At 47.7% G+C, this 14,910-nt stretch overlaps 1 protein-coding gene across 2 annotated transcripts in view; it reads right to left on the minus strand.

The window, feature by feature from the left end:
• The window catches only part of FBXO21 (F-box protein 21), a 47,848-nt gene extending 42,293 nt beyond the window's left edge, over positions 1–5,555 (minus strand). Inside the window, exons 1-3 of one of the 2 annotated variants that reach the window (XM_034934606.3) lie at positions 4,055–5,555; positions 3,086–3,221; positions 353–447 (exon numbers count right to left, since the gene is read on the minus strand). In XM_034934606.3, coding sequence (XP_034790497.1) covers positions 353–447; positions 3,086–3,221; positions 4,055–4,293 — 470 coding nt within the window. In that variant the 5' untranslated portion in view covers positions 4,294–5,555. The remainder of the gene's footprint in view (positions 1–352; positions 448–3,085; positions 3,222–4,054) is intronic. The other variant, XM_034934605.3, reaches the window with a different exon arrangement.
• Between the last annotated feature and the right edge of the window lie 9,355 nt (positions 5,556–14,910).

Raw genomic sequence — 14,910 nt, forward strand, 5'->3', positions numbered from 1 at the left:
TCTCGGCCTCCCAAAGTGCTGGGATTACAGGCGTGAGCCACCGTGCCTGGCCTATTACCAAAAGGTTTCTAAACAACACAACAGATACAAGGGTCTGGGGCACAGTATTTGACCCATAGTAGTGCTAAACATTAATTCCATTTTCTTTCCAAAAGGATTTTTGTAAGGTTTCTTTATATGTCAATTGTCTTGGTGTATCTACCTAATATACACAGAACTTTTCAAAACTGTAACTATGACAAGGCATGAAATATTTGGAATCACATATTCCAGGGTTTAGCCACACAGAAATTACAGCAATTTACTCTGGACTTATTAAAGCAAACAAATCCCTGCTAAAGCTATGGCTTACCTTCCTTCCATATTTAGGATACACACCAGTTCATCCTCAAAAAAAATCTCTGGTCCTTCAAGGTTCTCAATGTCACTGAAGCCATTACAAGGAACCTATGAAGAAGACATATACAAGTAGGCCTCAATTATGAGTATTGATGCAACTCTCACTCTCACAAATTTGAGCTGAAATAAAGATGTCCACTACTAAAGACAGTGCTAACAGTTATTCTACACTACCTTGCACTACCAGTCATGGGTAGAAAATAACATATAGTAACAATAATTTACTGAGGTTTTGTTGTTATTTGTAATCAATGATGTTTTCATAGACTGGAATTTCTGAAACTGACAACTCACAGTTCTAACGTAAAGAAAACTAGCTCTGGCCGGGCATAGTGGTTCATGACTGTAATCCCAGAACTTTGGGAGGCCAAGGCAGGCAGATAACCTGAGGTAAGGAGTTTGAGACCAGCCTGATCAACGTGGTGAAACCCCGTCTCTACTAAAAATACAAAATTAGCCAGGCATGCCTGTAATCCCAGCTACTTGGGAGGCTGAAGCAGGAGAATCACTTGAACCCGGGAGGCGGAGGTTACAGTGAGCCAAGATTGCGCCATTGCACTCCAGCCTGGGCAACAAGAATGAAACTCCGTTTAAAAAAAAAAAAAAAAGAAGGCGGCGGCGGGTGCAGTGGCTCACGCCTGTAATCCCAGCACTTTGGGAGGCCGAGGTGGGCGGATCACCTGAGGTCAGGAGTTCGAGACCAGCCTGACCAACATAGAGAAACCCCATCTCTACTAAAAATACAAAATTAGCCAGGGTAGTGGCACATGCCAGTAATCCCAGCTACTCGGGAGGCTGAGGCAGGAGAATCACTTGAACCTGGGAGGCAGAGGTTGCGGTAAGCTGAGATCACACCATTACACTCCAGCCTGGGCAACAAGAGTGAAACTCTGTCTCAAAAAAAAAAGAAAAAAAAGATCTTCTGAGTTTAAAATTCTATGGCTTCTCTCAGTTTTCTTTTTGCAAGTAGCCAGAACATTTCAGGTCAACCTGTGTGCGTTCTGAGAACACAGGAACACCAAGATCCTGGGCCAAAGCAATCACCCACCCACAGATTAATGTTAAGTATGCTCCCGCTGTGTTCAAAGTCCTTGACATACTTCTAATTAAGCAGTGGTACAGGAAAAGGGGGAGCTGAGGAAAAAACACAACAATCTATCATTATTACACAGAGGCACAGACTGTTCAAAACATACACAAAACCAGCTGGACTAGAAATGGAGGTTGCAGGCTCATAGTCCATGACCAACTGCACCAAACATAGCTAGTACCAAAATCTACGTATGTGCAAACACATTCAGATCAGCATTTACAATTTGTGATTATGAATGCTTTTAGCCAGGGCATGGCTTCTCCAAAGCAAAATACAAATTTTGTTTATTCTAACACTAATAAATATTTATAGAAACCAATTACACTAAGGAATGTCTATTTGTATTCTCCATAGGGGAAAACATTCAAATTTGTCCAAAGTTCAAATTTTCCCTTTCAAAACTTGAAAAGCCTTGAAAACATTTCAAATTATGAACTCCATTAACTAACAGTAATTAAAATTAGAGAATCCAAAGGAGTCTTTAGGAAAACAAAAAAGTGAAATAAATCAGATTGGCTCTATTTCTAGAACCCCAACCAGAAATAAATATCGAATAGTTTGTTGAACTCAAAACATTAGTGTGGATTATTTTCCAGAGTTACAAAAAGGGATCAGGAGCAGATACAGAAACTTCCGTGAGGCCAGGCGCGGTGGCTCACGCCTGTAATCCCAACACTTTGGTTTGCAGAGGCCGGCGGATCACTTGAGACCAGGTGTTCAAGACCAGCCTGACCAACATGGTAAAACCCCAACTCTACTAAAAATACAAAAATTATCCAGGTATGGTGGCGCATGCCTGTAGTCCCGGCTACTCGGGAGGCTGAGACATGAGAATTGCTCGAGCCCAGGAGTAGGAGGTTTCAGTGAGCTGAGATTGCGCCACTGCACTCCAGCCGGGGAGACAAAGCAAGACTGTCTCAAAAAAAGAAAAAAGAAAGAAACTTCCATGAGACATTTTGAGGAAAGAAAAAAAGAAAAGAAAACAAAACAAAACAAAAACCCACCATGTATTTCTGCAATATTTAAAAAAAAAAACCCAAAAACTTTTCAGGGATAATGAATGCAAGACAATTCATTTCAGGGAGTAATAACTCTGATTTATAGGTAGCTTTTAATCCTCTGTTACCTTAACAAATAATGCAGTTCACTACTGGGTAGAACCTGCAAAGCCAGAGAGAAGAACCACATTAATTTCGTCAACCCTTCTGGGAAAACAACCGGGAGAAATTTACAGTGTTCAATCATTGATGATTCCCCAAATAACGTAGGGGTTGCAAAAAAATCCGTTGAACCCATTTGAGAAATAATGCTGATCTGGACTCCGTCTACATTGTGCTGCGTGGGTCCCTCCCTGCTCCCTCCACCCCCATTCTCTCTCTGGCTTTAGAAAAGTAAAGCTGGCACAGACAAATGGCTTCGTGTTGTTGGATAGGAGGAAAAGGACACAATGACTCTTGCAGCCATCTAAGTGAGTAAGGGATTGTGAGAGCATTGAAAAGGGAGATACGAAAAGAGCTGGATGAGCTCATGCCTGCAGACCCAGACACATACACCAGCAAGCCAAAGCTTAGAGCCACATCAACAGATCCTTACGTGCTCTGAAAAGAACCTCTTTGAGAACGAGGCTACAATCTTCCGCGCTTCTAACCCAGCTTTTTGCCGAACTTTATACTCTTCCAACCAATTGACGTAGTCGGTGGGGCTGTAGTGTTTCATAAGGGAAGGCCACCTACGAGGAGAGAAACACCCCCTCAGCTTAACAGAAACTCAAAGGCAGGCGGCCCTTGGAAACAGGGACAGCAGTGGCGTCCAGTGGTAAGAGGGACCCCGGCGAGGGACCTAGTTCAAAACCCCACCAGCATTCACTCACTCACTCCCGGTGTGACCTTGGCGTAGCGGCATGAATGATGTCTCCATTCCCCATCTCTAAAATGGGGACAGTTGTAACAACAACAACAATAATAATAATGACAGTGAGCACTGATTGAACGCCTCCTAGGAGCCGGGGCCCTGGGTGCGTGCCTCCCGCACATCATCTAATTTAATAAACACGGTGAAAGGTAGGTCTAATGATCACCACCACTCAAAGTCTATGAACGAGGCTCAAAAAAAGGGAAGTCGCTCCCCCCAAGGTCACAGAGGGAGTGTGCAGGGCCAGATTTCATCCTGGGGCCACGCTGAAATCTGTGCCGTCCACAACCAGCCCGGGGATGCTGCGCCCGCCCGATCGATGCACCATTGGGTCCATGTAAACATTTCAGCCCGGAGTCGGGCACAAAAGAAGCGCGCAAAAGGGACAAGCCGCGCCGCCGCCAGCGTCACCCTTGACGGAGGACCCGGCTGCGAGGCGCTCCTAGATGCGCCATTTGGGGACCCGGGGGTCCGCCTGGCGTGGCCCCGCAGGGTCCGGGGCCTGGAGGCCTTTGTCTGTCTGTCCGCGGGAAGGGGTCCGGGGTGGGGTCCGCGCGCGGGGCGGCCGCGGGGAGCGAGCGGGGCGGCTGCCCGGCCCCGGGGGGCGCGGGGCGGTGGGCGCGCAGCCGGGGCGCGGGGCCGCTGGCTCACCTCACCCGGAACTGCTCCTTCCACACCTTCCCGCTGCTCTGGCACAGCTCGCGCAGCCGCCGGCAGGTGCTGGAGACACGGCCGATGTCGGCGGCCGTCAGCGAGCCGCAGCACAGGATGTACTCCAGCACCTCACCCGGCAGGTTGACGAGGCAGCTGAGGCCCGCTACCTCCGGCGCGGCCTCCTCCGCCAGCGCCGGCACCACCTCCATCGCGCTGTCGACTGCTGCCGCCGCCATCTTGTCCGCGTACCTGGGGCCGCCGCGCGCGCGCGCGCGAGAGTGCCCGGGCGCCCCGCCTGGCCCCGCCTACTGGTCTTGGGGGCTAGTCCTGAGATCGCTCCGCCCATCCGCGGGCCACACCTCCCCTGCATCGGCCGGGGGCTGCGCGGGTGGCAGCGCCGCAAAAGGGAGGACATAACTGCGCTCTGTGCTTGGAGCCGGCAGCGCAAGCCGCCTCTAGTCCGGGACAACAATAGTAGCATTGATTCTTTTAAACGTAATTAATGTTTAAAATTAACAAATAAAAATGGTATCTATTCTCACGCGTGCTGAGCGCTTTCTGTGCGCATTGGACCTTTCCGAATTACCCTACGAACTTTCTCCCCATATTACAGATGGGGAAACTGAGGTTCGGAGAGTGAGAGGGCTTGCTCAGGATCCCTTGTCTTGGATTTTTTTTCCCCCTTTGGGAAGGAGTCTTGCTCTCACCCAGGCTGGAGGGCAGTGGCGCTATCTCGGCTCACTGCAACCTCTGCCTCCTGGGTTCAAGCGATTCTCCTGCCTCAGCCTCCCGTGTGGATGGGATTACAGGCGCGCGCCACCACGCCCGGATTTTTACTTTTTTTTTTGAGACGGAGTCTCACTCTGCCACCCAGGTTGGAGTGCAGTGGCCGTGATCTCGGCTCACTGCAACTTCCACCTCCCTGGTTCAAGCAATTATCCTGCGTCAGCCTCCCGAGTAGCTGGGATTACAGGCGCCCGCCACCACAGCCGGCTAATTTTTGTATTTTTAGTAGAGACAGGGTTTCACCATGTTGGTCAGGCTGGTCTCGAACTCCTGACCTCAAATGATCCACCCACCTCGGCCTCCCAAAGTGCTGGGATTACAGGCGTGAGCCACCGCGCCCAGCCCCTTGTCTTGGATTCTATTTCAGACCCACTTGACTTTCGCTTGTCAGTAATCTTAACCATATGATGTAATAATAACAATATTCTTGAGTGGGTGCTATGGGAAGCCCTCTATGATGGTGTAGGGGAGTAATAATAATCCTCAAATCTGTGCCCTGATTTTAGGCTAATAGAGGGCAGGCAGAGAGCTCTCCTGTACTGGTTTCTTAACTGTTTCCAGCTCAACAATCCTTCATATTTGGGGAGCATAGTCTGACCTCCCACAATAGGTACCACAGTTATACCTATTCTACAGAAAAGGCAAAGTTCTTCCAGGTGGCAGTCACTGGTTCAAAGTTACAGAGACAAAAGTGCTAAAGCCTGGATTTGAGTCTTCAAAGCGGGAGTTATCACTCAGGATTGGGTGGGTAGTCTCAGGATCTGCACATTAAAAAAAAAATCAGTTTAGTTCAGTGCCAAAGCCCTGTGTTGTGTGCCCTGGGGATACAGGGGTGAGAAAAATGGAGTCTTTGCTTCAAAACCTCAAAGTCCAATTACAGTTAGAAGGATCTGTTGTCAGTACATGGAGGGTCCAATGAAGTACTCCTGGCAACTTGGAAATCAAGATGCCCTGAGAGAGCTGAACTAGTAAAGTGACTCTCAATGGATGGCGTTGAGCCATCTGTGGCTCCCTATTGCCCGTAGAAATGAATGTGACACCCCAAACATTGTTGCAAAGCAATAAACTCCACCTCTTCTTACCTATCTGAAGTCTTTCTCTCTCACTAGCCATGCATACCCCAGCAAGGCTGGTCATCTCTTTCCTCCCATTTCTGGCCCTACATATACTATTCCTGCTGCCTGCAACGCACTTCATGCAGTCCTCCCCTTCCAGTAGCTCCTCCTCTTCCTCCAGGGCTCAGCTTAACCTTTCCAAATGCTCTCCCTTCCCTCGCCCCAGCACCAGCACCAGATATGGCTCCTGCCCAGCATTTTGCAGTCTTGTAATTACTTAACTTACAACTATTCAACATGCATCTTTCCCACTAAATCTGAAGGGAGTTCAGTGCTAGGACTGTGTCTGAGTCACCTCTAGAAGCCTAGTTACTTGACCCATGCCCTGCACAGAGCAGATTCTCAATTATCTATTGATTGCGATAGTCTAACCAGCTGTTTGACTAGGGAAGTTACTTAGCCTTTCTGAGGCCCAGTTTTTCATCTGTAAAATGGGAATAATAATTAATAATAATAATGCCTGTCTCCTGGGGCTGTCATGAGAATTAAATGAGGAAATTCATGTGAGGGGCATAGAACAGTGGCTGGTATAGAAAAAATCCTCGAGCCGGATGCGGTAGCTCACACCTGTAATCCCAGCACCTTGGGAGGCCAAGGCAGGCAGATCACCTGAGGTCAGGAGTTTGAGACCAGCCTGACCAACATGGTGAAACCCCATCTCTACAAAAATGCAAAAACTAGCCGGGCATGATGCCAGGTGCCTGTAATCCCAGCTACTTGCGAGATTGAGGCAGGAGAATCGCTTGAACCAGGGAGGTGGAGGTTGCAGTGAGCCGAGATCATGCCTTTGCACTCCAGCCTGGGTGACAGAATAAGATGCCATCTCAAAAAAAACGAAACGAAAAAAAAAATTGCTTGATAAAACTGTGTGGGAAGCAGGGAGAAACGGCTCAATGGATATGGGTTTTTTGGTTTGTTTGTTTGTTTTTTGAGGCGGAGTCTCACTCTGTTGCCCACGCTGGAGTGCAATGGCACGATCTCGGCTCCCTGCAACTTTGGCCTCCTGGGTTCAAGAGATTCTTCCACCTCAGCCTCCCGAGTAGCTGGGATTACAGGAGCATTCCACCATGCCTGGCTAATTTTTGTATTTTTGTAGAGACAGAGTTTCACCATGTTGGCCAGGCTGGTCTTGAACTCCTGACCTCATGATCTACCTGCCTCGGCCTCCCAAGGTGCTGGGATTACAGGTGTGAGCCATCGTGCCTGGCCTGGATATGGATTGACTTTGGGGTGATGGAAATGTTTTGGAACTAGACAGAGGTGGTGGTGGTGGTTGCACAGCATTGGGAATATACTAAATGCCACTGAATTGTTCCCTTTAAAATCATTAAATTTTACCAGCATGGTGGCTTAAACCTGTAGTTCCAGTTACTCGGGAGGCTGAGGTGGGAGGATCACTTGAACCTAGGTGTTCAAGGTTGCAGTGAACTATGACTACACCATTGCACTCCAGCCTGGGTGACAGAGCAAGACAAGACAAAGCCTTTGTGACTCCACTGTCTCCCGGTTCTCCTCTCACCTCTGGGGCTGCACCTTCTCCATCTTCTTTGCAGCCACTCAGATGTTACATGTTGAGGTATCTTGGGCCTCAGCCAGCCCTCTTCTTTCGCTATCTTGCCTCTGTCCACAACTCGAATGATGATCCAGATCCAATTGAAATATCCACATTTCTCTCTTCTGCCCCACCTGCTCCTCTGGGATCTAGTCTGGCTTAGCCTGCTCACCTGCCATTCCCTTTGGGCCCTTCAAACTCAACTTATCCAGGAGGGAACTCATGATCTTTCTTCTCCACTTTACCTTGTCTTCTCTTAGTAGTTCCTGCCTTAGGAAGGGCTACTCATTCATCCATTCCTGTAAAACATGAACTTGTCACCATCCTTGCTACCTCTTTCTCCCTCACCATCCATAACCAAATGCCCAACAGAGGTTAATTTCTGTAAGCCTCAGTTTCCTAATCTATAAAACAGGGATAAAAATCTATCTTCCTATTAAATAAGACATATACATCAGTTAGTATTGCTGTGTAACAAATAAACCCAAATTTAGTGACTGCTCTGTTTTTGGCAATGTGGGTACAAAGGTGAACAGGGTAAAGTCACAAATGCCCTGGTCACAGAGCTGAGATATTAGCATAGGTGACAGCGGATACTGCCAATACTATCAGGACTCATCAGTGCTATCCTTAGGCAGTGATAAGTACTGGGAAGAAAGAGATAAAACAGAGGAAGAATATGGAGAATGTGGACAGTGGCAGTCTCCTTTTTCTTTTCTCTTTCTTTTTATTTTCTTCTTTCTTTCTTTCATCTCTCTCTCTCTTTCCTTCTTCTTTCTTTTTTCTTTTCTTTTCTTTTCTTTTTTTTTTTTGAGACAGAGTTTTGCTCCTGTCACCCAGGCTGGAGTGAAGTGGCATGATCTCTGCTCACTGCAACCTTCACCTCCCGGGTTCAAGAGATTCTCCTGCCTCAGCCCCCCAAGTAGCTGGAATTGCAGACATGTGCCACCACATCCAGCTAATTTTGTATTTTTAGTAGAGATGGGTTTCACCATGTTGGCCAGGCTGGTCTTGAACTCCTGACCTCAGGTGATCCACCCACTTCGGCCTCCCAAAGTGCCGGGATTACAGACGTGAGCCACCATGACTGGCTAGCTTGTTTTCTTTCTTTCTTTCTTTCTTTCTTTCTTTCTTTCTTTCTTTCTTTCTTTCTTTCTTTCTTTCCTTCCTTCTTTTTTCTTTCTTTCTTTTCCTTCCTTTCTTCCTTCCTTCCTTCCTTCCTTCCTTCCTTCCTTCCTTCCTCTCTCTTCTTTGTTTCTTTCTATTTTCTTTATTATTTTTTGAGATGGAGTTTCACTCTTGTTGCCCAGGCTGGAGTGCAATGGCCGGATCTTGGCTCACTGCAACCTCCGCCTCCCGGGGTTCAAGTGATTCTCCTGCCTCAGCCTCCCGAGTAGCTGGGATAACAGGCATACACCACCACGCCTGGCTAATTTTGTGTTTTTAGTAGAGATGGGATTTCTCCATGTTGGTCAGGCTGGTCTCGAATTCCCGACCTCAGGTGATTCGCCCACCTCAGCCTCCCAAAGTGCTGGGATTACAGGCATGAGTCACTGCGCCCGGCCTCTTTTTTTTTTTTTTTTTTTTGAGAGAGAGTTTCACTCTGTCATCCAGGTTAGAGTACAGTGGCATCATCTCGGCTCACTGCAACTTCTGCCTCCTGGGCTCAAGCCAGCCTCCCACCTTAGGCTCCTGAGTAGCTGGGGCTGCAGGCACACACCACCACGCCCGACTAATTTTTGCATTTTTTTTTTGTAGAGATGGGGTTTCACCATGTTGTGCAGGCTGGTCTCCAATTCCTGAACTCCCGCCTCGGCTTCCCAAAGTGCTGGAATTACGGGTGTGAGCCGTGGCGCCCAGCCTTCTTTTTCTTTCATTTTAACTTAAATTGTTTTCCTTGATTTATATTTGCAATATGAAATAGAAGCTTGGTACAAACACACACTCATGCCAGCCTGGGGAGAGAGGGCTAGGGACAAGACCACTTGGCAGCAGGGCTAGTACCCCAGATGCTTCGTTAGGATGGCAGGAGGGGGAACCCGAACCCTCACCCAGCCCCTCCCACCCTGGGGTCCATGAAATGTACAGAAGTGGAGAAGGAAGTACGGGATACTGGTGAGAGTGTCCAGGGCCCGGTGGGATTGTATGAAAGAATGGCGCACACACAAAAGATTTACATACCTATCAAAGGGACAGAAGATATAATTACAAACACAAATTTTCTCAAGGAAATTCTCCAAGAAAGGAAGAAGGGAATGAGTCTCTTTCCTTTTTGGCATAGGAAAAACTCTGTTTTTAAATGTCCCCTAGGATACCCTTTTGCTGAACTGGCCTCACGCCCTGACTATATCCAGCTGGTCCCCTCAACCCTAGTTGAACCTAATTGGGGTCCTCTTGGCCTGCACAGCAAAGCCAAACACTGACGTTGGGATTGCAGTGAGGGAAAGTGAGGCATTTATTGCAGGGCCCCAATCAAGGAGAATTGAGAAGCTCATGGTTTAAGACTCAAACTCCCTGATGGCTTACAGGTAAGAGTTTTGTAGTTTGTTTGTTTGAGACGGAGTCTTGCTCTGTTGCTCAGGCTGGAGTGCAATGGCGCTATCTCAGCTCACTGTAACAACCTCTGCCTCCCAGGTTCAAGCGATTCTCTTGCTTCTCAGCCTCCTGAGTAGCTGGGATTACAGGCATGCACCACCACACCTGGCTAACTTTTGTATTTTTAGTAGAGGCAGGGTTTCATGATGTTGACCAGGCTGGTGTTGAACTCCTGACCTCAGGTGATCCACCTGCCTCGGCCTCCCAAAGTGCTGGAATTACAGGCGTGAGCCACCGTGCCTGCCCACAGGTAAGAGTTTTTAAAGGCAAGGAGGCAGAGGTTACAGGCAAAGCCATAAATCAATTACATGGAGGCTATCCATTGGTTTGACCTAAAAAGGCGGGACATTTGGAAGCAGAGGCCCACAGGTCATAGGTAGATTCAAAGGTTTTTTGTTGTTGTGTTTTTTGTTTTTTGTTTTTTTGAGACACAGTCTCACTCTGTCGCCAGGCTGGAGTGCAGTGGCACGATTTCAGCTCACTTCTACCTCTGCCTCCTGGGTTCAAGTGATTCTCCTGCCTCAGTCTCTGTAGCTGGGACTACAGGCGCACGCCACCACACCCAGCTAATTTTTTGCATTTTTAGTAGAGACGGGGTTTCACCATGTTGGTCAAGATGGTCTCGATCTCTTGACCTTGTGAGCCGCCCACTTTGGCCTCCCAAAGTGCTGGGATTACAGGCGTTAGCCACTGTGCCGGGCCCTGGATTCAAAGATTTTTTGACTTGTAATTGGTTAAGGAGGTGAAGCTTTGTCTAAAAAAATTGACATTTGCAGTAAAGAATGTTAGCTGTGGCTGGTAGCCGTGATCTCCTCTAGACCCCACAGGAAGAAATTTAGAACAAAAAACAGTGGTCAGAGTTCAGTCCTCAGTTTCTCTTTATGTGAGGTCTACGGCCAGTGGGTCTGTTTGGTGGGGGTCTGGGATCCTGAAAAACAACCCGCAGACGTGTGTTAAGACACTATCCTTAGTTTCTGTAAGCGAACCAGACATCCCATGATTCTAACTTTCTTGCTAGTGTTTTGAGCTACTATTATCTTCTTGCTTATCAAGTCACTCATTTACTTCTCAGCAAGGTGCCTGGAATTACTAGCGAGGTGCCTGGAATTTCCCTTGAAGGAACTCAAAATTTTTCTTCATTTCCATGCTTGGGAGTTCCTGCTCCATCCCACAGTCCCTGCTAAAATCACCCTGCACAAACTCAAATCCTAGAATAAGCCCCTCTGGGATCCCTCCTCCCTGGCTTCCCAGTGGTCCTCTAGGGTGGCCTCTCCCTTGCTGCAGCAAGGTAAAAACTTATCTTTGTTGGACTACAGACGAATTTCTCGTTATTTTTGCCTGGCGAGGTCAACACCCCTCTCCAATGAAATCTCCACAAACTAGCTGCAGATACCATTTCAACTCCCCTCAACACTGTCCACACCTGTTTTGCCAAGATCCAAGCTCCCATTCTTTCTGTAATTTTAAGATGTTAATAAGTTTCCAAACTCCATGGCAGCGGGGAGGTGAGTAATCTTTTGGTGGGCCTCTTCCGTGTGCATGTTCATAAATTTGTATGCCCATTCTCTCTTTCTCTCTCTTTTTGTTTTGGAGACAGGGTCTTGCTCTGTTGACCAGACTGGAGTGCAGTAGAGCAGTAATAGCTCACTGCAGCCTTGAACTCCTGGGATGAAGCCATCCTCCTGGCTCAGCCTCCCAAGTAACTGGGACTACACGTGTGTGCCACCATGCCTGGCTATTTTATTTTTTGAGATAGAGTTTCGCTCTTGTTGCCCAGACTGGAGTGCAGTGGTGTGATCTTGGCTCACTGCAACCTCCACCTCTTGGGTTCAAGCAATCCTCCTGCCTCAGCCTCCTGAGTAGCTGGGATTACAGATGTCTGCCACCACACCCAGCTAATTTTTTTGTATTTTTAGTAGAGATGGGGTTTCACCATGTTGGCCAGGCTGATCTTGAACTCCTGACCTCAGGTGATCCACCTGCTTCGGCCTCCCAAAATGCTGGGATTACAGGCATGAGCCATCGCGCCTGGCCTATGCCTGGCTATTTAAAAAAATTTTTTTATAGAGATGGGAGCTTGCACTGTTGCCCAGGCTGGTTTTGAATACCTGGCTTCAAGCAATCCTCCTGCCTTGGCCTCCCAAAGGCCTTTTCTCTTATTAATCTGCCTTTTGTGAGTTGATTTTTCAGTGAAACTTCTGAGGGCAAAGGGGGAGTTTCCCTTAGTCCCTACAGTGTTCCTTGTCCTCATAATTAATACTTACATCCTTTCTTTTCTGGTCCACTTCTCTGCCCACCTGAGGGCCTTTGCTGATACAGTTCCTTTTCCCAGGAGTGCCTCCTCAGCCACACCTACTCATCTTTCAGATTTCTGCTCAAGTGCTCCTCTGTAGGAACACAAGTCCATGAACCCAGGCTAGGCAAGCTCCTTCTGCCTTGTGCCTTCTCAGAACCCTATGCCTTTCATTCAGTACACGCTCGCAAACTGTAGGAATGCATACATGGCCATGATTACTAGATTCACCCTCCCGCAGGGGCAGATCTGGGTTTAGTGGAGCCCGGAGCTTATGCTGTTTGGAGGTCCTATTTTATTGTATTTTATTTTAAGACGGAGTCTTGCTCTGTTGCCTAGGCTAGACTGTAAGTCTCGCTCTGTAGCCCAGGCTGGAGTGCAATGGCATGATCTTGGCTTACTGCAACCTCCGCCTCCCAGGTTTAAGCAATTCTCTCACCTCAGCCTCCCAAGTAGCTGGGACTATAGGCACACATCATCATGCCCAACTAATTTTTATATTTTTGGTAGAGATGGTGTTTCACCATGTTGGCCAGACTGGTCTCAAACTCCTGACCTCAAGTGATCTGCCTGCCTCGGTCTCCCAAAGTGCTGGGATTACAGGTGTGCGCCATCACACCTGGCCTGGAGGCCCTGTTTTAGAAAAGAGATACACAAGGATGAATTCACAAGTACACAAGAGTATTAGAAAGAGTATGTAGAATGAGAAAATAAGTGGCCTTGGAAGGGAGGGATCTTTCCAAGGGAGGGGCCTTAAAGTTAAGCTTCATCACTTCCATCAAATCTCTTTCTATAATACAGCAACTGGCTGGGCACAGTGGCTCACGCCTGTAATGCCAGCATTCTGAGAGGCCGAGGTGGGTGGATCACCTGAGGTCAGGAGTTCAAGGCCAACCTTGCCAACATGGTGAAACCCTGTCTCTACTAAAAAATACCAAAAAAAAAAAAAAAAAAAAAAAAAATTAGCAGGGTGTGGTGGCGCATGCCTATAATCCCAGATACTCAGGAGGCTGAGGCAGCAGAATGGTTTGAACCTGGGAGGTGGATGTTGCAGTGAGCCAAGATCATGCCACTGCACGCCAGCCTGGGCAACAGATTGAGACTCTGTCTCAAAAAAAAAAAAAAAAAAAAAAAAAAGGCAACCTCAGCTGGGCGGGGTGGCTCATGCCTATAATCTCAGGACTTTGAGAGGCTAAGGTGGGAGGATCATTTGAGCCTAGGAGGTCGAGGCTGCAGTGAGCCATGATCACGCCACTACAATCCAGCCTGGGTGATAGAGCGAGAGCTTGTCTCAAAAAAAAAAAAAAAAAAAAAAAAGAAGGCAACTTCTATGAAAACACAGCTTCGGTTCAGTTTTGCTGAAATAGTTATTGAACGTACATCGAGGACATCTCATGTGGTCCTGCAGAGACACTTTCTGACCAGCTAATCAACCCCGTTATGTGCAGGGTTTGTGCCCCCACCCTCCTCATTGTCTCCTCAGAGCCACCTTATTGCTGAAGACCTCCCTGACCACTCTATTTAAACAGTCACTTTTTTCCCTGTTTTTTTTCCTCCAAAAATTACTTAATCATCACTAACATTCTTCTTCCTACCCACTCCTCCTCTTCTTCCTCTTTCCTCCTCCTCCTCCTCCCCTTCCCCTCCTCCTCCTTCTTCTCCTCCTCCTCTTCCTCCTCCTTCTTCTTTCTTCTTCTCCTTCTAGCTTCCTTATGAACCAGGCTCAGTGGCTCACGCCTGTAATCCCAGCACTTTAGGAGGCTGAAATGAGGCCGAGATGGGCTGATCACTTGAGGTCAGGAGTTTGAGACCAGCTTGGACAACATGGTGAAACCCTGTCTCTACCAAAAATACAAAAATTAGGCAGCTGTGGTGGCAGGCACCTGTAATCACAGCTACTCGGGAGGCTGAGGCATGAGAATCGCTTGAACCTGGGAGGCGGAGGTTGCAGTGAGCAGAGATCGTGCCATTGCACTTCAGCCTGGGCGATAGAGTGAGACTCTGTTTCAAAAAAATAAATAAATAAATAAATAAATAAATAAAAGCTTACTTATTGTCCCTGTCCTTCTTCTGTAATGTGAGTGCTACTGGTTGATCTACCAGAGTCTGCCACATAATAGGTCCTCATTCTATTTCTATGGAATGGATGAATGCATCCTACAAGCGAATCAATTGAGCTGACTGTATTTTGTGTGTGGGGTGGACATGAATCATTGGGAGCCAGAGGATGGGCTGTGTTAAGCTGGAAATGATCCCCAAACATGTCCAGGTTCTAATGCCCGATAACTGTGAATATGTTACCTTATGTGGCAAAAGGGGGCTTTTCAGATGTGATTAAGTTAAGGAATCTTGAGAAGAGGAGATGATCCTGGATTATCTGGGTGGATCCAGTGTCATCCCAAGGGTTCTCATAAGAGGGAAGCAGGAGGGTCAGAGGCAGAGGATGAGGTGGGATAACGGAAGCAGAGGTTGGAGTGATGCTGGGCTGTGAGTCAAGGAATGTGGGAGGCTT

The sequence above is a fragment of the Pan paniscus genome, chromosome 10 (genome assembly GCF_029289425.2).
Source record: "Pan paniscus chromosome 10, NHGRI_mPanPan1-v2.0_pri, whole genome shotgun sequence".
NCBI lineage: Eukaryota > Metazoa > Chordata > Mammalia > Primates > Hominidae > Pan > Pan paniscus.